The following is a 25,914-nucleotide window of genomic DNA, read 5'->3' as shown; positions in this document are numbered from 1 at the left end:
CTTTCTAGTGTCTCGATTTCAATACACATAATTCTTATAAAATTTATAACTGAAAATCCATCCCTATTCAATTTATTATTTTATGAATTAATATATTATAGTATGAAAAAGTTTTACAGTATTTGCATAACAATAGGCAACGCCAAAATTTGGCTGTTCACAAATAACATTTGCCTTCTTTTAATTATTTTATGTGTACATAAAGCAGTATAGTGGGAGAAAACACGTGTGTGGGCGGGCGTATTTGCCTTTTCAATATTTCTTCTTTTAGGATAATGAAGAAAGTAAAATAATTTAAACTTATTAATTCACATAACTGAAAAAAATAAAGTGAAACGCTATGCCCTATGTATTTAAAAGTAAAGTTTTTGTGAGACATGTTTTTATTATTTAAGAAAATAATCAAACATTTTATCATAAAATACCGATGCACAATTTCGAAGACCAATATTTTTATTTTCCTTACTAATTTATAGATCCAGTTTCAAATGATCTTCAACACGTTAAATACATTTTTTATTTTTATTTAAATTTAATTATTTATTATATATTTGTCTACTTATAAAAATAATCATTTTACAATTATTTATTAAAACCCATTTATAAAATAAATTCTATAAAAAAGCAAATACCTCCAATATTTGGATCCACTTAAACTATTTAATTTAGAAGTAGAATAGAATTCTACCTTTATATATTTATCAATACTTACTAATATTGTTAAATAAAATGAGTAAGTTTAATTATTAAGTAAATGGGTGTAAAATATATGTAATCTTTGTAACGGTATAGTATTATAGTAGTACTTCTATGAAACGTCTAGCGTTTTTGAACAATATTACTTTAAAATAAATTAATAATATAAGAGAAACATTAATATGTTAAAATAAATGAGGCATGCATAAAATAAACCGCTACATTAATATAGATAAACATTTATTTGAAACACACAGAAATACCGTAACCTTTAAAGTTAGACACTCGTTACTGAAATTCAGATTAACTCCCACGCTTGATAAGGACATTAGAAGTACAATGCATTATTATATTTAACTTTATAATGAAAAAAATTATATTAATAAGAAACACAACAACTTATTACTATGGAAATGGTACCACCCACGCTATCAGTATATAAAACTATCAGTACATAACATTTAATAGTATTCTATAACGATATTTTGCGGTTTGAAAGATGAGTGACCCATCAGAAACACATATACACCTAATATCACTCAATTTTAGGATCCGAAATGCCTCTCACTTCCTATGCCTATATGTGAATATGACCACTTATCATCAGGAGGAGCATGGTCTGTCATCTAAATTGATCTAATATAAAAACAGAATGATAAAATGTTTTATAAATAAACCTTATGTTTTATCTTCCAAGCGTTCTCGACTTTCTTTACAATACGCGATAGCTTTTCACCTATAGTAATTACAAAATTAAAAACAAATGTTACAATTGTAACAAACAATGCAACATAGAGGTCAATGATATCAATAATATTTTAATATAAATAGAGATGCATTCTATGCAATCGTCAGTTGGTGTCTGAATACCAGCCATGAAGGCGATTGTGTGCTTAGTCTTTGGCCTAGCGGCTATGGCCGCTGGTCATGTGGTTTACAACGATCAGACGATCGGTAAGATAACATAATTATTCTGATAAAAAAGTATTGAATTAAAATAAAACTCACATAAACATAATATTTTAAATGCATTCTATTTTCTCGTTTATCTTAACAAAATATAGAAGAGCGTATTCAAACTCGGGCAAAGCACCATCTCACATCCTGAAGGAATAAATCCTACCACATTTAAAAAAAATAGAAAGAGGCGCTTCCTGAAATCTTAATTGTTTCTTGGCAGTTGACATTTTATATCTCTTGTTTCTATAGTTACAATGGCTCACCCACGCAAAGATCGCAATAACACTGATTGCTCTTTGATTCATATTCTGTATACTGACTCTAGCTTAGCCGTGTAATATCCTGGTTGAATAAGATCCCTCAAATAAATATTACAAGAGGCAACCTCGCAATTTGGCTATTATTGGTTTTTATTTTTAAGTTCATTTTTATATAGATCGTAATATGAAACTTTTTAATTTTCAGTTAACCTGGATATAAAGGAACGTCAAATGTTCATTTTGAAGCTACTGAACCATGTTATGGAACCAGTCGTGTACAAGGAAATCGAAGACATCGGTAAAGACTTCAAAATAGAAACTAACGTTGATCTATACACGGTAAGAAAGCAAATTTGAATATTATTAATCTAATTTGTTGGACTTCTTTTATATTTTATTAAAATTTCTATTCTTATTTGTTACAGAGACAAGATGTTGTCAAAGTATTCCTTAACAACCTGAAGTTCGGTTTTCTGCCTCGTGGTGAAATATTCACCATTCATGTTGACCGTCAACTTAAAGAGGTCGTCACCATGTTCCACATGTTGTACTACGCCAAGGACTTCGCTACCTTCATTAAGACCGCGTGCTGGATGCGTCTGTACCTTAACGAAGGCATGTTCGTTTATGCTCTAACTGTAGCCGTCAGACATCGTGAGGATTGCAAGGGTATCATTCTCCCACCACCTTATGAAATCTATCCTTACTACTTCGTTCGTGCTGACGTCATTCAAAAGGCTTACCTTCTCAAGATGAAGAAGGGTCTTCTTGACACTAAGCTGTGCGACTTTTACGGAATCAAAAAAACCGACAAAGATATCTATATTATAGACGAAAACGTATATGATCGTCGTTTCTACTTGAACGATGAAGACAGGCTCAGATACTTTACTGAAGACATTGACCTTAACACATACTACTACTACTTCCACGTCGACTATCCATTCTGGATGAAAGATGATGTTATGACAAACAAATTTATGTTCAGACGCTGGGAATTAACGCTATACATGTACCAACAAATTCTTGCTAGATACTACTTAGAGCGTTTGTCCAACGGTCTTGGTGATATTCCTACGCTTTCGTGGCACAAAACTATTCGTAAGGGTTACTGGCCCTGGATGATGCTTCACAATGGCGTTCAGTTCCCAGTCAGGTTCAACAACTATGTAATGACAGACAATAAGAACATTGGAGTATTGAACCTTGTTCAGAACTACGAAAAGATTATAAACGAAGCTATAATTAAAGGTTACGTTGAAGTACGTATAAATTGCAATATTTAGATTAAGTTTAATGTATCTCTTCAAGTTATACTAATTTTAAATGTGTTTTTTTTAGATCAATGGATTAAGATTAGAGCTGACTAAGACTGAAGATATTGAAATGTTAGGAAAACTTATCTACGGCACTATTGACAAAGTTAACATCACTAAAAATCAAGTAGACGCTTACCGCTACTTGCTCATTTTAATGAAAGCTGTTGTTGGCCTGAACACGATTAACACTGACAAGTAAGTCCTAAATAATTAAATGGTCTCTTATACTTCTGTTTGATTGATGTATCTTAAAAACGGAAAATATAATTAAATTAACTTTTTTCTATAATTTTTAGATACTTCGTTGTACCCAGCGTTCTCGACAGCTACCAAACGGCTCTACGTGACCCCGTATTCTACCAACTGCAAAAACGTTTGTGCTACTTCCTAATACTCTTCAAAATGCGTCTTCCTAGCTACACTCACGAAGATCTCTCATTCCCTGGAGTCAAGATTGACAACATTGTAGTCGACAAACTTGTCACGTACTTCGATGACTACTTAATGGATATGACTAACGCAGTCACACTTACCCAAGATGAAGTTAAAAAGACTACATCTGACATGATCTTCTATGTCCGCAAACGCCGCCTCAATCATCAACCATTCAAAGTAGTAGTTGACATTCAGTCTGACAAAGCTGTTGACTGTGTTGTCAGGATGTTCTTAGGACCCAAAGTAGACCACTTGGGACGCGTAATCGACCTCAACGTGAACCGCCTTAACTTTGTTGAACTTGACTCTTTCCTGTACAAGCTTAACACTGGTAAGAACACAATTGTCAGAAACTCCATTGACATGCACAACCTTGTCCGCGACCGCATCATGACCCGTGATCTCTGGAAGAAGATTGACACTGTCACCGACATGAGGGATCTCCTGATCAAGGATCTGAGAAACTACCACACTGGTTTCCCAATCAGGCTGCTGCTTCCTAAAGGTCGCGTTGGTGGTATGCAGATGGTTCTGTACGTTATTGTTACACCCCTGAAGTTAGTCGACAACGTTGACGTAACTATGTTCGATACTACCCGCAAAGACTTAACAGTAGACTTCAGATCCACTGTTCTGCTTGACAAGATGCCTCTTGGTTTCCCCCTTGATCGTCCAATTGATCTTACCAAATTCTTTACTTCCAACATGAAATTCTTAGACATCTTTATCTACCACAAAGAACAAGTATGTGACATGAAGACTCGTTGGGATAGATACGTTCTGAGGAACTACAACTTAGTAGACAAGACAGTTTTCGGTAACTACATGGACACGGATGTCGACATCAACATGAAGTTTGACCGCAACGTCAATATTTATGACATGTAGGAAACAAAAGTTGCAAACTTAGGAAATGGAGAATTTACTGAATAAATGATATGCTAATATTAAATATGTTTTTTTACCCTCTACATACCCAATTAAAACTTTTGCTAAAATACTATTTCAAAAGCTATTTATTACTACTTCATTATAATTCTGTTTTTACATAGCAAGCAAAAACGAGAGTATATTTAGACTATATATTTCATATCAAAACACAATAGACAACATATAATGTCAGTTTATAATTTTCTATGGTACAACTATCCAAAACCATCAACATAAAATATAAAATAATATTGATAACTGAAATATACATAACATCCTATTTTAAGCACAAAATTATTTTGGTACAAAATTCCAGTGAAAGAAGTCAAAAGTCTATCTAAATACAATCGGGGTAATTTAGATGGCTAAAAACAATTAAGACAACTTCTCAACATTTTGCATCTAAATTAGCGTAACGGAGATACTACTAAATTAGTTTAATAAACAAATAAAGTTTTGAGTGTCGAAAAAGCCGTTTAACTGCTTGGCCAATTTTGTTGGCCAAAGTTTTGCAAATTGTTAAAAGGATGCTTATAATATGTACATATTAATTAAAATAGGTAAACCTTGCGTGGACTAAATAATGATATTGCTTTTTTGTGAAACTATTTGCCTCCATATATCCGTAACAGAATATGAAATTTTAAATCTAAATGAAAGACTTCGAAACGAGACAAAGAAGATGTTAACGAAATAACAGACCAGGTCATTGTGTGGACGATAAACCAAAATTAAAATGTATCAAAATGTCATTTGTTTAAAACTGTCAATTTATTATTATGTTAAAAATAAATAATTAAATATATATGTAAAGTAATTTCGATAAATATTTAGTACACCTTTGATATTGATGCTTTAATCAGCTACTATCGTTTTGTTTCAATATTTTAACTTATCTTACCGAGTCCCAAAATTTCTTATCATCTTTGGGATCATCTTAAATTCTCACATAGGTTTATAATATCCAGAATACTTTGTCATTTTATTCTAAAATCATTGTACTCGTATAATCTATACAGTGTGAGCCAAAATTAAATATTCCTGACCTGACTGTAAAAATCGACGTGATCTTTAAAGAAAATTCTAAACTTATCTATGGATGAATTTAGAAATTTATATCCAAGCGATGCGCTGGGGTCAGTGCGAGGAATTTTTCAAGTAAGAATCTTTAATATAAGCAAAATATATTTTCAGTACAGCCTTTGCTTGAAATAACTTATGTGGAATAACAAAGGGTTGAAGGTAGCATTTAAGCAAGGAGTCAAAGTTATTTCCTTTTTGTCGTTTGGAAATTACACAAAACATGCAACACTTGCCACCTCAGCCATATTTAATTGAATCCTAGGAAATCAATTTTAATAATAGTAAAGAGAGCATGACCTGTTGGATTGACAGTGATTCCCTAGAAACAAACAAACGGTCCATTCCGTGAATGCCAACGCATGCAATTTACATATTGGACCATCCTATGTCAAGAAAAAAGGATCAAATGTTATAAGCACTAATCTCAATTTTTTGCCACAATACTCTTACAGTAATAATAGATTAATATAACAGTGAAATACAACTAGTATACATCAATTTTATAACATAACTGTATACAAAACTTATTGAATTTATCATTTTTATAATAAACAATCATAAATAGATATATCTCTTGAATCCTTACTTAATTACTTGTGGATTTAAATAAGCAGTGAGTTAGTCTGAGTTGGTGGTGATGAATGCCAGTTTCAAACGCTATAACTACATCATTGCGTATTATTTGGTAGAATTTCATTGAATGGATTTCGCAATCAACCATTATGATACATGCGTTCTAGCCAATGGGCCCTCTTGACACATCTATAAGATTCCCACTCTAAATTAATGACATAAAGATGAAAATAGTACCACACAATTTATCATACTTATAAGGTTGCTTTTTCGATACAAAACTTTATTCGGCCATCTTGCTTGCATTTTACTTTCAATGGTTCCATTTTGTAATTTCCTGTTAAATTTTTCACTTAGCTATTCATTAAAACTCTTAAGCTCTGCAAAAATTATGCGAATAAGTTCTTAATCTGAGAATTAAGAAGGTCGCAGTTTCATAAGGCAAGGCAACTACGTACAAATACATTTAATTGTAGGTATATGGGTTATATAATGATTCAAAAGTGCTTCTTCGTGTATATTGGTTTCCAATATATCCATATTACAAATGTCGTCGCTAAAGCTGTTATAAATAATTTATCTACAAAATCCGTGACATTATTATGTTATTCTGATAACGAATATTCACCGCAAATGTTGTCAAAAGCTGTTACGACACTTAACACATTTACCTGAACACATATTAACATATACGCGTTACATCTGATATCAAAGCTATAGTCATTGATGTTATATAAAATAATATATTTTTTATGCTATTCGTTGGCAGACGAATATAAGCATATGGGCCATCTGATGGTAAGTGGTCACCACACCCCGTAGACAACGACGCTATTAGAAAAATTAACCATTCCTTTCATCTCCAATGCGCCACCAACCATAGGAACTAAGATGTTATGTCCCTTGGGCCTGTAAAATCAAAAATCAAAATCAAAATAAACTTTATTCAAGTAGGCTTTTATAAGCACTTTTGAATCGTCATTTTACAATTAAGTGAAGCTACCACCGGTTCGGAAAGTAGATTCTACCGAGAAGAACCGGCAAGAAACTCAGTAGTTACTCTTTTTTAACATTTAAAAAATACAGCGTCATGTTAATTAAATACAATTATTTTAATTAATGTATCCTGCTTGGAAGTCAACAGGTATTAACTCCACGCTTTTTTATCATCTACAAAATCTTGTATCGAATAGTATGCTGTAGGTACACTGACTCACTCACCATTCAAACCGGAACGCAACAACACCAAGTATCTACTGTTGTTTGGCGGTAGAATATCGGATGAGTGGGTGATACCTACCCTGAAAGCCCTACCACCAAGTAAATAAAAATCAAAATAAAGTATAATTTGTGTGTTTTGTTATTTTATTTTATTTAGCGGGTAGGTGGGTCAGTCTTTTGTAAGTGATCACTACCGCCCTGGATAACCTTCCATCGCCATTTGCCTTGGGTGTTAATATTGGATATCCCTTTTACCTATAGTTACAGTACACACCCAAGTATATGAAGTTAATCTTAATTTTGATACCTTTTATTGATTATTACATAAGCGAGCCACACGTTGGTAAGTAGAAATGCTCTCATGAATATAAAAAAAATGTGTTTCTATAGCCTATATCATAATAGACTCACTTAAACATGATAGTGAATACAATGTTTTTCTCGAGATCAGCACAATATTCTTTGAATAAAATATTTTTAACGCAAAGTTGTTGTTGGTTTGCCCTTCTTTTCATGGATGGATCAAAGCTATTTTTGCATATAACATTTTCCAACGCAAAGTGTATGATTTATTTCGTTTAGATATGTAGCATTATGTAATGAACTATCCATGCTAAGCAGATCAACGGATTTCAATGAAATTCGATATGTAAGTCTTTGAACTTGAAATTATTTTTCTGAGATAAAAAAAGAATATATTCTGTTTAATGCCAAACCCGAAAATTATCGTTTCATAATAATTCTTTAGTTAATATTAGTTGTGCCCGCGACCTTATACGCGTTTAATTTTAACAAAAAATATATTATCGTAGCCGAAGTTACTCCTCATTATGTCAGTTACCTGCCAGTGAAAACAAAATTGGTCCAGCCGTTCCAGAAATTAGCCGAAACGAACAGACAGAAAGACAAAAATTATAAAATATGTTATTCTGGTATATGTACCGTGTACATACATATGCATTGAATATAAAAAGGGCTATTTTAATATTACAAACAGTCACTCCAATTTTATTTTATCTATAGATCACGTTAATGCAATCGTATTACTGAGTGATACAGATTTTTATAAGCATTGTACAACTTAAAAAAAAAAAACCAGACGAATTGATAACCTCCTCCTTTTTGAAGTCGGTTGACAAATGGAAAAAACATGCCTAATACTTTACTAAAAACTTTTCGTGTGGATGTTTAACCATACAGTCAAGTGTGAATATTTAAATAATTTGTGTAAAACTAAATATGTAGGTAGATTTTGTACTACAGATTTAGGCTACTTGGTTACACGTCTTTAGTACAATATTTATGCTAAACTGTAATAGGAACATTGATACCTACTAAGCTTCTTATCGGTGATCCAATTTGGATTAAATTTAGTTCGTGTTCCCCATATCCTATTGAATATTTATTATTCTTACTTCATATTAGTAACTATCGAACCGCCCCGGCTTCACTTACGATTTATTTACGAATATTTATATGAAGAATTATTCAAGAGAATATATAATTAATTATCTATACTTACATAAAATAAAATTGGAGTGTCTGTTTGTAATATTAAAATAGCCCTTTTTATATTCAATGCATATGTATATATTTATGTATACACGGTACATATACCAAAATAACATTTTTACAATAACTAATGTAATAGGGAGTAACTTAGGCTGCAATAATTGTGTTTTGTTAAATTTAAACGCGTACAAGGTCGCGGGCACAACTAGTTTTTTATGAGTATAAAATTATTAAGAAATATGACAAACTATGTTATTACGAAACATCAATCAAAATATGCTATCTTAGGCAAATTTGGATAATATTAACTTACAACGTCCAAAATTGTTTGTTGCTCTCTGATATTCTTCCCAAATTTGTAACGAATTATTTTTTCATAACAGATAATTTGAAGACGGTATTTAATTAATTAAGAAGTAATTCAATTAAAATGTACTGCATAAATATGCCATGTCACGAACTTTGATGGACAAAGTAATCGGATCATATAATAAACCCTTTATGATTTTATGGTTTACCTTTATGGTAATGATTAGATTGTTCCAAATTAACATAAATAACCCTAAATGTCTTATAAACAAAAACATAACATAAAATTTTAAAACAAAAATATAACACTAGCTTTTTTACCCTTGGATGAAATCAAAGAATCTATGAACCGGTTTTTATCCTGTTCAGAACGTCATATTAAATTGAAACTGTAAACTGGTCAAGAACCGATAACAATACCATAACGTAGCAATGATGGAGCTCACAGGTGACAGAACTCTAGAATGCCTTGTAGTAAAACTATCAAACATGGACATATTCAGTATATCCATTTTAATAAATTATCTATATTTTATATATCTATGTAAACTTTAAAGAATAAATGTAATTTATAAAATGGGCTTAACGCCCTAGGGGCCGTCTCCAGCAGACGACCTTTGGATCTGAAAAAAAAGTAAATATATGAATATGATATATTCGCACATAACACTTTATCAAATCTCCATTATAATTTTCGAGAAGGAGCTATCTGTCATTCTAAGTTGTCCGGTTAATCACTCAGTGATTAATTTGGAACTTAGGAGGATTTAGTAAAAAGAACAGAAACATATTAAGTTAATTTTTCTTCTTTCGTTACTTGCATGATTTTGGTATATATTGCTTTCTATATCTATTTTTACTAAATAAATAACGTTCTACATGATATTTGTAAACTACACTGTAGCACTATTCTGCAAGAAGAAAATCAAATCTCACCACAGAAGAGATTTGACACTCGGTGTAATATCAGATTTATGAAACCGTCTGTAATAATTATAAAATTTAATGTTGTCTTAAATTTTCGCGATTATTACACATTTAAATAAAACTAATTATAACGGATGAATCGCGTATTCGTGGTCACGGGTAGACGGTCTACCCGTGACCACGAACACTGCAAAGTGCTCGAAACGTCGGGATGTTTAAAAATAATTAATATACGCGATTCATCCGTTATAATTAGTTTTATTTAAATTATAAAATTTATACGATACACGTATCAAAATGGAGGATCACTATAAGTTGTCAACATTTCAAGAGAGATATATAAAATGATTTTTTTTAGAATCAAACTGCTGTGTCCGCTTTGCATCAAAAAACAAAAAAAAAGAGAAAAGTTGTACAAAATAATCTAATTGATACTGCCATCTACCGATACATTGTACGCACTAACTAGCCACACGATTGCTATACATAATACCAAATATGGATTATAGTGCGTAAGTACACCACTAGATGGCACTTAAAATATATTATGTAGAGATTGTATTCTATAAAACTTGAACCTTTTGGTATTGTTCTCGTACAATTTTATTATTTGATTCGGTTAGAATTATGTCTTCGCTATGATTATAAGCCTTTTTAGTATCTGTAAATATTTTCCGATAGAACTTAAGTACCACGCACTACCTATTCTTGTACGTTGATAATAATACTTACAAAACTTTCACGAAAATATTCTTCTGTACAACGTATCAATTGAATCTAAAATAGGTTAACTGTATTATATATTACACATACAAATTGTATTATTTAAAAGGATATTCTGTATGATACATATTGCGCAAAATAAAAGTGTTCAAAATCGTAAAAGCAAAAGAAATGAATTTCTATTACTTACGAAACTAAATAATTATTTAATTGCCTTTTTTTTGTAATTTGCTTATCACATGTCACATATCAACCACCCAAAAGCTATATTTATTTAATTACGTTCTGGTTTGAAAGATAAGGGACCTAGTGTAACTAAAGGAACTTAGGAATAAGTTTCAAACAGCTTGTATCGACGTATTGACTTTGTTTTTCTGCTTCTAAAATTATATTAATGAAATGTAATTAATATTCAGGACATTAATTTGATCTATATGTATCAATTGAATAGTAGCCGTAAATGTTTAAGTCCTAGGCATAGTATTCCTCTCGTCAAAAACAAACTTGAAACTTATTCCATCACTCCGCACCAAAGACGGTTCATCATCATCATCATCATCATCAGCCTATTTTTGTCCACTGCTATACATAGGCCACTCCCAGTGCACGCCACTGTGGTCTTTCTCCGGCTACTCGCTACCAAAGACGGTTGCTAAATTTTATCCTACACATGTTTTACTGAAAAATGAAACACATAAAAATTCAATACATTCGGTACATCGACATTTAACATTGATTTGAAACCGCAACCTTATGTTCAGATCAACGCCAGTGGCGGATATACCAAAAGGCTAAGCAGGCTGTAGCCTGGGGCGGCAGGTTTAGGGGGGCGGCAAATTTAGCCCAAATTTGTTATTATCTTACAAAAATAAAAATAAAAACTGATACTTATGTGTATACACAAAATGTCCGTAATCCGTATACTCGTCACTACATATCGGGTTGGAAAAATAATCTAGTAACTGACAGAAATATCACCTAGTTTATAATCATACTAATAATGGGAAAAAACCGACGTAATGAGGACGAAAGAACACAAATCATTAATGTTACAAAAAAAGTAGGGGCGTCAAAAATTGAATAGCCTTCTAACCTACCAGCGGCAGATTGGTAAATCCGCCACTATCAACCCTGTAGCCTTAGCCGTATCGATTCGGCGAATTGAATATTATACAATAATGATTATATACCGTTAATGTAATAATTTAATCAACCAACGTAAACATACCTCACCCATCACTTATGATATTGATTCGTTGCAATAATTGAAAATATGAATATTAATTATCTTATAGCATAATACAAAATAGTTACAACGCGCATTATTTGTTTATTAAAATGTTTAAACATTGCGCAATAAAAATATTAGGATTATTGACCGAATAAACTTTTGTCATTCCAATGTAATAGTTGTGTCATAAAAATTATTAGTACATTCAACTACTTATCGACACATAATTGAAACAAATAATGTCTACGAACTTTAAAGTCGGAGTATAAATGAAAACGAAATAGTTTGATGTGTCCAGTGTCACATAGAAAATGAAGAAATTAACATTATTGCTGACTTCGGTCCTATTCTTGTGGACTGAAGGGTACGTTATCCAAGTGCCTACGGAAACGACAAATATAAAAACAAGTGAGTTTCATTATTTAATTAATTATGGATATATATTTAATTTTACACAGTGGCTTGTCATCCACCGATCAATTAATCTCTTTTGATGTTGATTTGAGTCAGAAATTCTGTGTATCTTAAAAACCCTATTCTTGACATTGACTTGTTTATATTTCTCAGAGTGCGTATGTCAATGTCAATGGCTTATTTTCTATTAGCACGAAAATACGTACCATCATTGTTTAATTTAAAGTAGCATGTTAGAAAACCTCTTTTTATAATTTTTAGTAATATTTCTTTCGAACCGAAGTCGAATGCTATTAAAATAAATGTTGGTCAAATTTTACAAATCTATTAAATTAGGTTTTATTATGTTGTAACATTTTATTGAAATTAAGCTGTATTATTAAATTAAATGTAAACTCATTAATTAAATAATAAATATAGGCATAAATGTTTAAAATATTTAGTACCTCATATTTGAATTAAAGAATATTTTGTTTCCAATTATTATTCATAATTTTATTTATTACGACTTACATTATAATTTAACGTACTTATTATATTTCAGCTTCAGTGGGATGGGTTCATATTCAGAAGCTACTAATGCCATTATTCGAAAATGTTTGCGAGGAAAGCACAGATCCTATCGTCGTGCGGCTAAATGAAGAATTTAAACTAGATCCTTCGCATGGATTTTACATGGTAAAAACAACACAAAAAATATAAGCATGTTCATATTTAAGAATAATAAATAAATATAACATCTCATGATACTATACTAGTAAATAGCTAAAGCATTTGTGTTATGGAAAACCAGAAGTAACGACTTTACAATTAAAACTAATGACCTTTTTCTACGTCGACTTGAAACGTCAGGAATCGAACTCGGGACCTCGTAGTGGCGTTACCCGTGAAAACCGGTGTACACACTACTCGATCATGAAGGTTGTCAAATGTATGTTAATTAATTCTATTATTTTTTTAGAAACCAGATGTTATTGAAAACTTGCAAAACCTAAAAGCGAACAAAGGAATGTTAGCAAAAGGAGAGATATTTACAGAGTATGATGCAGATCATTTGAATGAACTCAAAATTGTTTACGATGTGTTATACTATGCAAAAGACTTTGATACCTTTTACAAAGCTGCATGCTGGGCTCGTCAAAATGTCAATTGTGGTTTATTTGTCGACGCGATATACTTGGCGATATTAAACAGACGTGACACAGAAAAAATCTCAATACCAGCTCCATATGAAGTTTTGCCCAATTATTTTATACGAAAAGATTTTATTATAAAAGCATCGTCATTAATCAGAGGAGAAACGTTTACTCTACCTGAATGGGTTCGCAATGAAGGTAACGCATATATATTGGACGTTAATTACACAACTAATTACTATGACGACAGCGACGATAAATTAGCCTATTTCCATGAAGATATAGGATTAAACTCCTATTACTATTTAAATAGATTGAAAATATTACCGTGGATTACTGATTTGCGTAATTTACAAAGGAATAATTGCGGGGAACATATTTATCATTCGATGAAACAAATGATGGCTAGGTATGATTTAGAAAGATATTCGAACGGCTTATTTGAACTTGAAGGAATTGATTGGGATTACATTGATGAGTATTCGTATGATCCGATGCTCATATATTCCAATGGCAATGAGTTTAGTCAAAGAAAAAGAGGCAATTACGATAGTGAAATTCTAATGATGCTAAAAAATATTGAAAACGGTCTACCAGCAGTCGTTGTTCATATGGTAAATTTAGTTTTTCTTTAACATTTATGTACATTTGTTTAGTATGTGTTATTTAATTATTTTTTAAATTAATGTTTATAATTTATTTAAGTACAAATATTTGCAGAGGGACGGTGGATATAATAAATCTGAAATTATTAACCATTTAATGGAGATCCTTGTGACTGGTGAAAAGAGCTACGAAAACTTAGCTCTACAATTCCTTGGCGTTGACAAAGCAGTTTCAAGGTAAGACGCATTACTTTCTATAACAGAATTATATAAATTCGACCTTACATATATACAAAAATACAATTAAAGATAACGTTATTATAAGTTAACGGCTTATCTTTCTTCAAACGTAAATTTAAACTATACAACATTTAAATATATCACAGTAGTATAGCAATAAGCTGTGTCTACTATACTCGTAGTGAGCCAACTATTATTTAGCACCAATACATCTCAACAATTGCCCCAAGATATTGTTTTAATGTTCATTTATTTTTGACCATTTCCGATGGCTGTGATCTAAGAAAAAATATATATATATTAAATAAATATTTAAAAATGATTATAATATTTTTCCAGGGTACCTTCTGCGTTAGAACATTACATGACTACTATTAGAGATCCTATATTTTGGAAATTGAACAAAAAGATAGTTGACATAGTTGACAAGGCACTGCAAGTTTTACCCAGTTATACTAGAAGTCAGCTCTATTTCCCCGGAGTCGTTGTACAAAACGTAGAAGTAAAGAAAATTATGTCATCATTTGACAATTTCGAATTTGACGTAACTAATGCGTTGAAAAGCGAAGGTGAAGATGTAAAATTCCAAGTTAAGATCAATCAACCTAGATTAAATCACAAACCTTTTACCTTCAAAATCACTGTATCATCCCAAGTAGCACAGAAAGCTTTAATAAAATTGTATTTGGGGCCCAAAGTAATGCCCGGTGAGCTCGTTGAGAAGAAGAATATGTTCATGCTATTAGATCGATTTGAATTCAACCTCAAGATTGGAAGTAACGTGGTGACGAGGACTTCAAATGATATGATGATCTTGTCCGATGATTTTACTTCTCTAGAAACATTGCACAAAAAAGTATTAGATGCTGAATTTGGACTCGATACTTTGCGTTCAAAATCTGTATGGTTACAAACAAGATTTCCCTCTCGCTTAATCCTTCCAAAGGGTACCCCTGAAGGTTTACCTATGCATCTATTTGTGTTTGTAGCACCATACGTAAAGGCTACTTTAGGTGGAACGAGAAATACTTTAGATTTAAATTCGGACGCGATTCTATCGCCTGGTTATCCTCTTGATTTAAGTGTTGAAATCCAGCAACTATTCAACCTGCCAAATGCTTTGGTTAAAGACATAGTCATAACCCATAAAACTGAAAGTAGTTTTAATAAAGCAACTAACGCTTACAATTCTGGTAATAACGATAATATATGGCAATCGAGCGATGTAGAATTTAATCGTCCTAATAAACCACTGGCTTTGTCAGCACGACCTGCATTTAAAAAAACATTTGATTATAAATCAAAAAAGAATCAGTATGGTAAAAAAAATGATTATTTGAAGAAAGATGAAATTATTGAAGATAGGAAAACGAAAGATTTGATTACCGAAGATGAAACATCAACAAAATTAAGTGATGAAACAGGCCCTGATAATATAGAAGTTATTAACAATATTTACATCACCCCAGAATTTGGACACGACAAATCAACTGAAGATAAAATAGATAAAAATAACATGTATTATAAAATCTCACCTTTTGATATTTATGATACAGAAGATGTTTATTTCACTCCTTCAGATCTGAAAGATACAAGCAATTTTGATAAATTTACTGATACTGATTATAATATAAAACCGCGTCCATTACTTAAAATGCCGAAAAAACGATTTATCAATTATACACTCCCTTACTAGATTATAATATTCAATGGTTTGTTATGTTATTTTATTTTTACCGATATTAAATTAATAAAATGCTACGTTAATTTTATCTGGCACAAATTTTATTTAACCTTTACAATATCGTCCACATTGTATTCGTTCTTATATTCTGCTGCTTATATCACAGGTAAACGTTTTAATAAAATAATTTAATTATATGTTGTGAACGTTAGTATGAATTGGCTAACATTATTTGGGACACAAAAGAAGTTGAATACTTATTACTATTTCTCGATTTTCTATCATTATTTCTGGACCAGATCCAAATACTTTACAACGACGTTACGCTTTCCCTATTTTCATCGCGGAAAATTTAAAAACCATCGGTCACCAATGTGACAACGGCTAGAATACAAACAGAAATATTTTACAGTTGATTACAAGGTTTCCTTATGCATGAAATGTATCTAAAGTCCATATTAACGCATTGCGACCGATTTGTTTAATTATTTTCTAAATTCCACTATTTCATTGTAAGATACAAATTTTATTTATATAATTATTTCATTATAAATACAGTATGGTTTGTCTAGTGATATTTATTATTGTTATATTGTCACATAAGAATATAATATTTTAATTTACAATTAAAATCATTTTTTGTAACTCTTACCATAAACCTCAAAACCGGTTTTTTTTAATCTGAATTAAAATAAATTTATATTTAAATATCTAGAACAAAATCAAATTAAATTTATATTATCAAATAAAAATTTTGTAATATATGTCTGAATCAAAAGCTAAAAGCAAATGAAAGCCGTTATAACAAGCTTTAAAACAGATTATTAGTACAGTTTTCATTTGCACGTGTAATAAAAATGAAGGTTTATTTATATTTCGACGTATTCACAAATTCATTCCTTCTCAAATAACCCTGCTCGCTTTGGTAATCAAACACAACTGTTGTATTTAATTACGAATAAAACTATTTAAAAATGAACGAACAGCAAATAACGCAGTAGGAGATTATTTAGCTTTGTGTAATAAATTTCATTTAAATATCAGAGTAATAAAAAATTGTGTATTTTAGCTTTTTACAAAATTGAATATTAATATTTTTATAAGAACTTTTGTGAATTAATTTAAACCGTTTGTAATATGAAATAAGTATAAAATGTTATATAAATAAGTATTATAAACAAATATATAGGAAAGGTAAAGTAAGACCTCACAACAAACACATTTAATTTTCTAACTACGAAGAAAATATGTGAGAGAGTATTTTTGCAAACAAAATAATATTGATTGTTTACAAGCATATTAAAATATACCCTTTTTATAACTTTCATTCATAAATAATTAAAATACTTTACTCATTTATATGTTATGCAAATTGTTAGGCAGACAGTCAAATAGGCTATTTAATAGAAGAAATATTAACGATTCCTTGCAACGCCACCAATCTTAAAGACCAAGAGGCTATATCCATTGTATACTTTAGCTAGACTAACTCATTCTTTAAACCAATTAAATTTACCGGTTTAATATATGAGGAGTAGGTGATACCAGACGGCTTTGCATCCTTCAGACCGGAAAGCAACAATTCCAAAAAGTGTACAATTTTTGGAGTAGCATATTTGGTAAGTGGGCTGTAACCTAATCTAACCCACAAAAACGTGCTTGCAAAAACAGTTACCACCAACTAAATGTATGTATACTTCCTTTTGACGCAAAAATAATGCTATATATATATTGTTTACTATTTGATATTCAAAAATGTAACACAGATACATATTACATTCTTCAGGCATATGATAAACGGGTAGACATTTAAAGTCTGCATCTCGCCAGACTATTAATGTGAATGCATGATTTACGATAATGTCATTAGTAATAAAGATCCCATGATACAATCAGACCAACCAAAGATAATATCAACTACAGACACCTCGTTATTAATGAAATATTCATTTGAAGATATAACTATCATCGTAATACTCATTAGGCGTCTTGTCCCATTGCCATGTCCAACACTTGTCCTGATTAAATCTGTAATGATGTTATAGTAATATGCAATAATAATTCATAATTAATTATCACAGCATATACTTATTTTGAATACCAAAGAAACTTGTACCGGGTACCATCCATCATGGAACCTATTTAAAGAATTATTCAGGTACATTTGGCATACGTATTCCACAAATGAATGCAGCAAGGAAAATGGTATGTTCGGTGCCAAAATGAAGTTATATTTTCCACTTCATTGACATCGATGAATCATATACCAGAAGCAAACTGTCCAATGCTTACTTCTGACGATAAGGTCCAATTATTTTTGGGTAAGAATTTGAAATAAATAACTCACATGTCGGTTATGCATCGTATAGTAGATTTAATGCTGAGAGTCGTCTCCTGGTATATTTTAGACATCACATCAACTGCAATGTGTCTCTTTGTAGGTTACCTTGAATAAAGTAGGAAAACATTGAATCACTGTTTATCATAAACATCCCACGACGTTAAATTATGATATTAAGGATTACTTTGTGACGAATTACTAAATTGTTGCTGCCAACACTGCACATTTTAGGACCGCACCAAGAAAACATTTTTAAACAAATCATTAAAATGCTTTTATAAATAATTACATAATGCTATATCGTTATTTAATATATTCCTTTAAATCAAACATTATAATCACATTAAGGGATAGTAAACTTAACATGAAAGTAATGCCTTGTGAGTTCTATAGACGTCCACTATACCAGAAAGTGTTAAATTGTCTAAACATTTGTGTATTAGAGCAGAGTTTAATAGCTACGTACTTAATTACTTTCCTTTGATCCGCAACGGCTGATCTGTCTCATTTGTATACAATTCATTAACGATTGATTTAACCGTCACTCACATGCTGCTAGCACTTTAGACATATTTTGCATGGTCATTTTTAAAATAGATTTTTAATTTGTTTCTTTTTAAGTGTCATTTATTGCCTTGAAAAACATTCTTTACATGATTAAGATTAATTTTCATTTCATCTTCAACGGTAAGGTCGAAAATTTCGTTTACAAATTTATAGGAAATTCGTTTACTTAAGCAATGTACTAATTTAATTATATGAATAAGATTTACTACACAATCATATTATTGAAATTACTGTAATTGACACTGATATTCCTTTTAGAAAGATAAATTCGTAGTACATGGAAAAAACCATAAGATTAAATCTTGAACTTTTAGGAAAATTCACATTTTCTACATCTTGATGTTGAAACTCGAATTTGTATTCGAGTCGTCATCAAGAATCAAGTGATTGTATACCCAATATCACGTATATTTCAAATGAAAAATAACAGTCGGTAAATGCACCTTCACCGAACAAGTCCCACATCTCCTGTTAAGGAGGAGAATGAGTTATATACATAGTAACGGAAGAACAATGCGTGTCATTGCGATGGAATTACAGTACGCGGCTAATGGATCGTTTTATTTGTCATATCCAAGTCTCTATATTTATAACAAAGTCAGTATGCCAAGGAAATAGAAACACTGAATGGAACTGAAAGCGATAGTCCGACTAATAGCCGCCCACAAACAGTTATATTGACGTTTGGTTCGATATAAATAAAGTGTATCTCAACATCACGAATATAAATCAGAAATAGTTGGAGGATGTGAGAAGCCAAGTTATTCCGCATATCTCTTCTATTTGTAAATTGACTTAGGTGGCTTACAAACCAGCGGTAACATCGACGAATCTAAAATAGAATCAATTTTATACAATTTAAAACTATTTGTAATAAAGAGTTGCACCCACAATATAAGATACGAAGGTAGAATAATAATTCGAACTATTCTGAACATAGTTTCGAATTTGTTGAAAATTTTATGTTAATACATAAATAAAGCCATATCATCAAAGTTTCTGAAGCAGGCGGCAAAACATAAAACAATCTCAAAATGAAAACTTCATTTGTTTATTTGAGTTAAAAAACTACTAAAAGTACCGAGAAATTAATATTTCTAAAGAGGAGAGTGATAGTATAAAAAAAAAATCTTATTTGTAGTATTGCACTTTGCACTATGCACTCAAGAATACTTATGAAAAGGTTTTCCACGGACCACGATATGAATAAAAGGGATTACAAGAACCAACAAAGAAAGAATACCAAAAGCCGATATAGCTGGACTGTTTGTAATCTTTGCTAGCCTACATTGCAGAATCTAGCTAGACTACATCAACAAGGCCGAAATACCCACTCTTCTTCGATTATTACAGCTTTGTGCAAGACTAGCTGTCATCATCAATACTTTGTATTGTTATTCCGGTTTCGAGGGTCAATGAGCACGTGTTATTAAATCGCAACGGACATAACATCTTAGATTCCAAGGTTATCAGCATATTGACGATGTAGGAACTAGTTTATTTTACCTACAATGCGAATATAAACGAGCGATGATGACCACTTACTATAAAGTGGCCTATTTATACATCCGAAATAAAACTGAAAAACTAGATAGATTAAAATATTTAAATAAATACGTAATAATGATTCATGTATTTGCGTTGCTGATACAAAAAAAAAGTTTAAGCAGATTTAATCGTAAATTGATACTAAATGTAACTGCTTTCATCTACATTTAAATACGTACGTCAATACAGTTTTTTAATCTCTTTGTTTCATTGTGAAGAGGGAAGTCCACGTGGGCGATAATCACACATAAACGTTCTTATTGTACCGCTCGTATGTGAAAACAAAAATTATAGTCGATCACCGACATTCTATATCTGAGCGAACGCCGCGTATAACCCGTTGCTCGTGCCAGTGGTCGCACATTAATGGTTCATAACAAAACGAATGTCCAAACTTTTCCAACTGTTTTATAATCATTATATTAATTTAAGAACAAAAATTCGAAACATATTTCGGAAATATATTTTAAATAATACAATAAATGATATATCGGGACCAATAAATAAAGAATGGGGTTCACTTTATAATTTTATATCTGTTGTGTATAAATTGACGTCATTATAATTAATATATATAAATCCAAATATAACCGAAATCTGTTTAAAATAGTTTGAGACATCTGGCGCCTTGAGTCTGTCCTTCCAGCCATCTGTGACGTTGCCATGCGTAATATTTTCATTGGATTGTTGTGAATCGACGGCTGCTTCTAAGGAATTTCCTGTTCTTAATCGGGAAATTGCTTAATAAGCGCATACCTTTTGGTTTCTGGAACGTTTTAATCTGGATGTATGAGATCAATCTCCATGTCCGATCAAGGATATCGGTAGCCATTCATCACACTCGATGAGCAATGAATTAAACATTTTGTTCCTGCAATCAGTATTTACGTTCACGAGAAAGTCGAGCAAACATCTACACTTATAAACAGCTACATATGTTCACAGGAATATTTCAGTAACGTATTCAAATTTCAGCGTAGAATACCAATAATTTAAACAATTAAAATACACAAGGAATATTTTATTGTGATGTAGAACAAAGTTTCGTTTGAATCTTGAATCAGAAGATACAGTACGCAGTAATTTAAAAAAAAAATCGACTGATACAAAAATTGGAGCAGACAAATTTAAACAAGGTGTCAGTAATTAAAGTAAAACAAATGCTATCATTTCCTGCAATATTTTCATCGGCTTACGTATTAATACTGACGACGAACGAGAAACGTCATCGACGCACTACGAGAGAAGACATTAGCTGGTTTTTACTTATTTTTGTATTCCTTCGCCGGAGGAATGGTCTATAAATAAGGGTGGCACATGAATGTAAAATTCAGTGTAACAACACTCGCACTCGAATTCGGTTCTTGTTGCAACTGCTAACACTTCTAAATCAATATGGTGAGGATTATAATCTTAGTGTTGCGTTTTCAATGGTGTTAAAGTGGAAAAGTGCTTATTATTTATAAAAAGTGATTTTTGGTTTAAATGATGTTGTCAACAGTTCTTCTGCAATATATGATATTTTTATTGAGATCATGTTAATTATTTTATTTCTTGACTATCACAATTATCATTGCTGCTATGATTATTCACTTGTATCATGTTATTATAAACATATTTAATAAGCTCATCTCCTATTTGTAGGACACTGACGATGACCAAAAGATGGCCATGCTCCGCAAGGCCTTCCAAATGTTCGACACCACCAAGTCGGGATACATTGATGTCCTAAAGATCTCGACCATCCTTAACACAATGGGTCAACTCTTTGATGACTCTGAATTACAGGCTCTTATCGATGAAAATGACCCTGAAGGTAATATTTCTAAAAAATATTTGCATGAACAATATTTTCTAAGAAAACTTAAAGCGTTTTAGAAATGAGAAATAATCTTGGAATATTTATAGTTGAAATGTAGCTCTTCATGCTTTAGCTATTTAAATATTCTTAAGTCTGGTTTAACAAAAAAGTAATAACCTTAAAACTGAATTAAAAATTTTTTACATGATAATATCTCATAACGGCCCCTCATAAAATTACCTGACACTTTAAAATCGCGACATGGAACATTACGTAGTTTAATAACCTCGTAAAAATAACAAGAGGCATTAATCATTAAATCTGAACAAGCCGTCGTAACGCGACGACATCTTCAAAGATACAGGAATATTTTTACACGCGGTCGTTATAATGAGTCTATTTTAGTTGCGACTGTCTCAAGATTTCATTACCTTTGAAATTCACGCAAATATTTAGACATTCTATTGCAATGATTTACATTTTTTAATTTTAGAGTTATGATTTCGACAATTATTAATAATGATACATAATTTATTATTTTTTATTAAATTATGTAGTCGGAAATGACAGAGGCCAAATGTTAAGTGCTCATTTAAATGTTTCATTTGATGATTTATTGTTTTAAATTAAATGTTTTAGTGTCAGCACTGCGTCCATTTATACGTCAATATAATTTAAAAGAATAAGTCCCAACACTTATTGTTATCCATTTATTACATGCATGCAATAACAGTGCATGTGCTTGTGGTTGCAATACAAAATTCCGCAACATGGAATCATCAAATGTTATGAAATATTTTTTCTTAATTAAGCTCATTAGTAGATTTAAATTTTTTCTTTGGCAATATTAATATGTTGATATTCTGGATTAATCCGAAAGATTTTGTTTTCGATTTTAAACTATTTGAACGACAAATTCCCTTGCTTAGATTTGTTTCTTGGCTAACTACCAACTTTAAAAAAAACAGTTATTAGGTTATCTTGATAACAATTCAGCTAGAATTAAAATTTATAGTGTACTTCCTTGATACTAAATTATTACTTTTTTAACGCAATTTTATTTTTGAATTTCGCTTTATGATATTTTTACATAGACATATTAGTAATTGGAAAATGCCTATATTATATATAACACATAGATGCAATCATTTATCTGATTGTTTTACACATGATATTAGTAAAATAAATTAAATCAAAGAAACGAAAACATATGACGTACTAACCTATGACGAGTTGATTCGAAAGAAAGGTATTCGATTTCCTGATTGGTTCCTTATAATTGTATGAGTACATATTATGTATATTACCCATACGTAGACATATTTAATATAGAATGCAAAATACGAATAGCCATTTACTCAACATCACTTACACTTTTCTTAATTAAGTGGATTTTTATACAACAATATTCTGACTCTCAACTGTCTTCTTCTTATAAATTTCAAACATAATATATTCATTCACAGGTACTGGCAAAATCAACTTCGATGGTTTTTGCAATATTGCATCCCACTTCTTAGAAGAAGAGGATGCTGAAGCCATGCAGCAGGAACTGAAAGAAGCTTTCAGGTATATTATGAATATTGACAGTCTATTTGTATATAAGTATTATTGAATAATACTTTAAAGAGATGTGACCCAGCACAGTTGTAAGAACACGTAAGTCTGAATGGACTGGTGCGAGTATTAGTCCCGAATAATACCAATTAATCCTGTGTCCTGCTGTGACGGAAAACATCGTGAGAAAACTTGCATGTGTTAGAACATTTATAGACTGTTACATTTTTAACGTTTACATTTAAAATAAAATAAGTAACAAACATACAGTCGGAAGTAAGAGTAAGAAAACCTTCGTCAGTTTTCAAATTAATCCCTTATCAAGTCTTTAACTCTTAGTGCCTTTTGAATATAAACATCAAATGATTGCGGCGCAATATATCATTCTTAATCGGTAAAGCAGATTATCGCTCATACTGTGCACACAAAAATTGATCTTAAGGTGACGAACCTTTTCTTAGCCCGACTCAACATTAGAATTTGTTTTCTATAAGAGTAAATTAATCCATTTTGAATACTGTATTTCACCTTTCATGATATCAAACTTTTAAGTCGGTAATCTGTTTACAATTATATCTGATATTATTAGAGTTGGTATTTTGTGACAAGAAATTATAGTGTAATTACATTATCTAATTTTACAAACAATATTAATTATGCGTAAAGTATGAAGTAGGTATTTTTGAAAGAAAAATAATATCCAGTTGTAAATTTAAAACATGTAATACTGTACATGGAACTTTATATCAGATAATTTCTTATTATTCGAAGTGATCAATGAACTTTAATCTTATTCATTTAAATTTCAGATTGTATGACCGTGAAGGCAACGGTTACATCACTACATCCACCCTGAAGGAGATCCTCGCGGCTCTTGATGACAAACTCAGTAACGCTGACCTGGACGGCATTATTGCAGAAATTGACACTGACGGCTCTGGAACCGTTGATTTCGATGGTCAGTATTCATTAAAATTATATAAGTATCTAAAATGAAACTGAAATAATGAGAGATGATCACGCTACTTCCCTTTTGATTTTGAACTTTCTAATTTTCTTTTTTTTGAACGGATTATTACTTGAAAGATATTAAGATATAACCTTTTTTCACCTCTTTTTGTTCTCAATTTTTTTTTATAATGAACATGTGGATTTATATTATAATGCGAGATAGTTTTAAGGGTCATTTGATAAAAAAATGCATGTAAAGTTAAGAAGCAAATACGAATCATATAATATGGTTCTATAACTATTTTATTTGACAAATGATTACCAATCAATTTGAAATTTTCAAATATTATGTTGTTCTGTTTTTATTTGATTTCATCTTTATAATTGATATCAATTTGTTTCAGAATTCATGGAGATGATGACCGGCGACTAAGTCTTATACTATTCATAGTATTACTTACTATACTTAGTTTTTTATATTGTACTCTTTTGAAATGTAAGACTTCATTAGTACAAACCAATGCGGTATTAGCATAGCATGCATGGAAAGCCTTACTATGCTCGTTAAATCTATCTTATAGATAGGTAAATAAATTTATAAGTATTCGTTCCAATTAATTATTTTTATAATAATTTAAATGTAACGGATTTGATACATATTGACAATTATATGCTAATATTTATAACGCATTAAAAGTTATTTTATTTATCTTATAATAATTTCCTTATTCTTTATAAAAAGAAATTAAAAAAAAAAACAAATTTAACATAATTATAAACATATAAGGTACTAATTATTGGAGCATCTGCTCTAGTTGTTTTTTTTATAATTCTGTCAAGTCCCTAAAAGTAATAAGCTAGCAATATGGAAGCATGCAGATTCAATCAAAA

General features: G+C 30.9%; 3 protein-coding genes across 3 annotated transcripts; all 3 read left to right on the top strand.

Annotated features, from left to right (window-relative positions):
- The first annotated feature begins 1,550 nt into the window (after positions 1 to 1,550).
- Positions 1,551 to 4,622, top strand: LOC124536936 (basic juvenile hormone-suppressible protein 2-like). Its single transcript, XM_047113605.1, has 5 exons — positions 1,551 to 1,650; positions 2,122 to 2,255; positions 2,342 to 3,178; positions 3,258 to 3,430; positions 3,532 to 4,622. Exons 1-5 carry the CDS (start codon positions 1,572 to 1,574, stop codon positions 4,556 to 4,558), a joined length of 2,250 nt encoding a protein of 749 aa, XP_046969561.1. The 5' UTR covers positions 1,551 to 1,571; the 3' UTR covers positions 4,559 to 4,622.
- A 7,740-nt stretch (positions 4,623 to 12,362) lies between these two features.
- On the top strand, positions 12,363 to 16,344 carry LOC124537120 (hexamerin-like). The gene is made up of 5 exons (XM_047113853.1): positions 12,363 to 12,587; positions 13,138 to 13,271; positions 13,555 to 14,343; positions 14,450 to 14,571; positions 14,914 to 16,344. The coding sequence occupies exons 1-5, from the start codon at positions 12,491 to 12,493 to the stop codon at positions 16,268 to 16,270; spliced, it is 2,499 nt and encodes an 832-aa protein (XP_046969809.1). The 5' UTR covers positions 12,363 to 12,490; the 3' UTR covers positions 16,271 to 16,344.
- Positions 16,345 to 21,884: 5,540 nt separating this feature from the next.
- Positions 21,885 to 25,713, top strand: LOC124537006 (troponin C). Its single transcript, XM_047113711.1, has 5 exons — positions 21,885 to 22,112; positions 22,359 to 22,530; positions 23,982 to 24,084; positions 24,882 to 25,030; positions 25,428 to 25,713. The coding sequence occupies exons 1-5, from the start codon at positions 22,110 to 22,112 to the stop codon at positions 25,454 to 25,456; spliced, it is 456 nt and encodes a 151-aa protein (XP_046969667.1). The 5' UTR covers positions 21,885 to 22,109; the 3' UTR covers positions 25,457 to 25,713.
- Positions 25,714 to 25,914: the final 201 nt, after the last annotated feature.

The sequence above is a fragment of the Vanessa cardui genome, chromosome 17, assembly GCF_905220365.1.
Source record: "Vanessa cardui chromosome 17, ilVanCard2.1, whole genome shotgun sequence".
Taxonomy (NCBI): domain Eukaryota; kingdom Metazoa; phylum Arthropoda; class Insecta; order Lepidoptera; family Nymphalidae; genus Vanessa; species Vanessa cardui.
This window is presented reverse-complemented; position numbering and strand designations above follow the sequence as displayed.

Coding starts and splice junctions, on each gene's coding strand:
- LOC124536936 (XM_047113605.1), top strand. CDS start 1,572: ATGAAGGCGATTGTGTGCTTAGTCTTTGGCCTAGCGGCTATGGCCGCT. Junction 1,651..2,121: donor TTACAACGATCAGACGATCG/GTAAGATAACAT, acceptor TTTAATTTTCAG/TTAACCTGGATATAAAGGAA. Junction 2,256..2,341: donor CTAACGTTGATCTATACACG/GTAAGAAAGCAA, acceptor TATTTGTTACAG/AGACAAGATGTTGTCAAAGT.
- LOC124537120 (XM_047113853.1), top strand. CDS start 12,491: ATGAAGAAATTAACATTATTGCTGACTTCGGTCCTATTCTTGTGGACT. Junction 13,272..13,554: donor CTTCGCATGGATTTTACATG/GTAAAAACAACA, acceptor TTATTTTTTTAG/AAACCAGATGTTATTGAAAA. Junction 14,344..14,449: donor CAGCAGTCGTTGTTCATATG/GTAAATTTAGTT, acceptor AAATATTTGCAG/AGGGACGGTGGATATAATAA.
- LOC124537006 (XM_047113711.1), top strand. Junction 22,531..23,981: donor CGATGAAAATGACCCTGAAG/GTAATATTTCTA, acceptor ATTCATTCACAG/GTACTGGCAAAATCAACTTC. Junction 24,085..24,881: donor GAACTGAAAGAAGCTTTCAG/GTATATTATGAA, acceptor TTTAAATTTCAG/ATTGTATGACCGTGAAGGCA.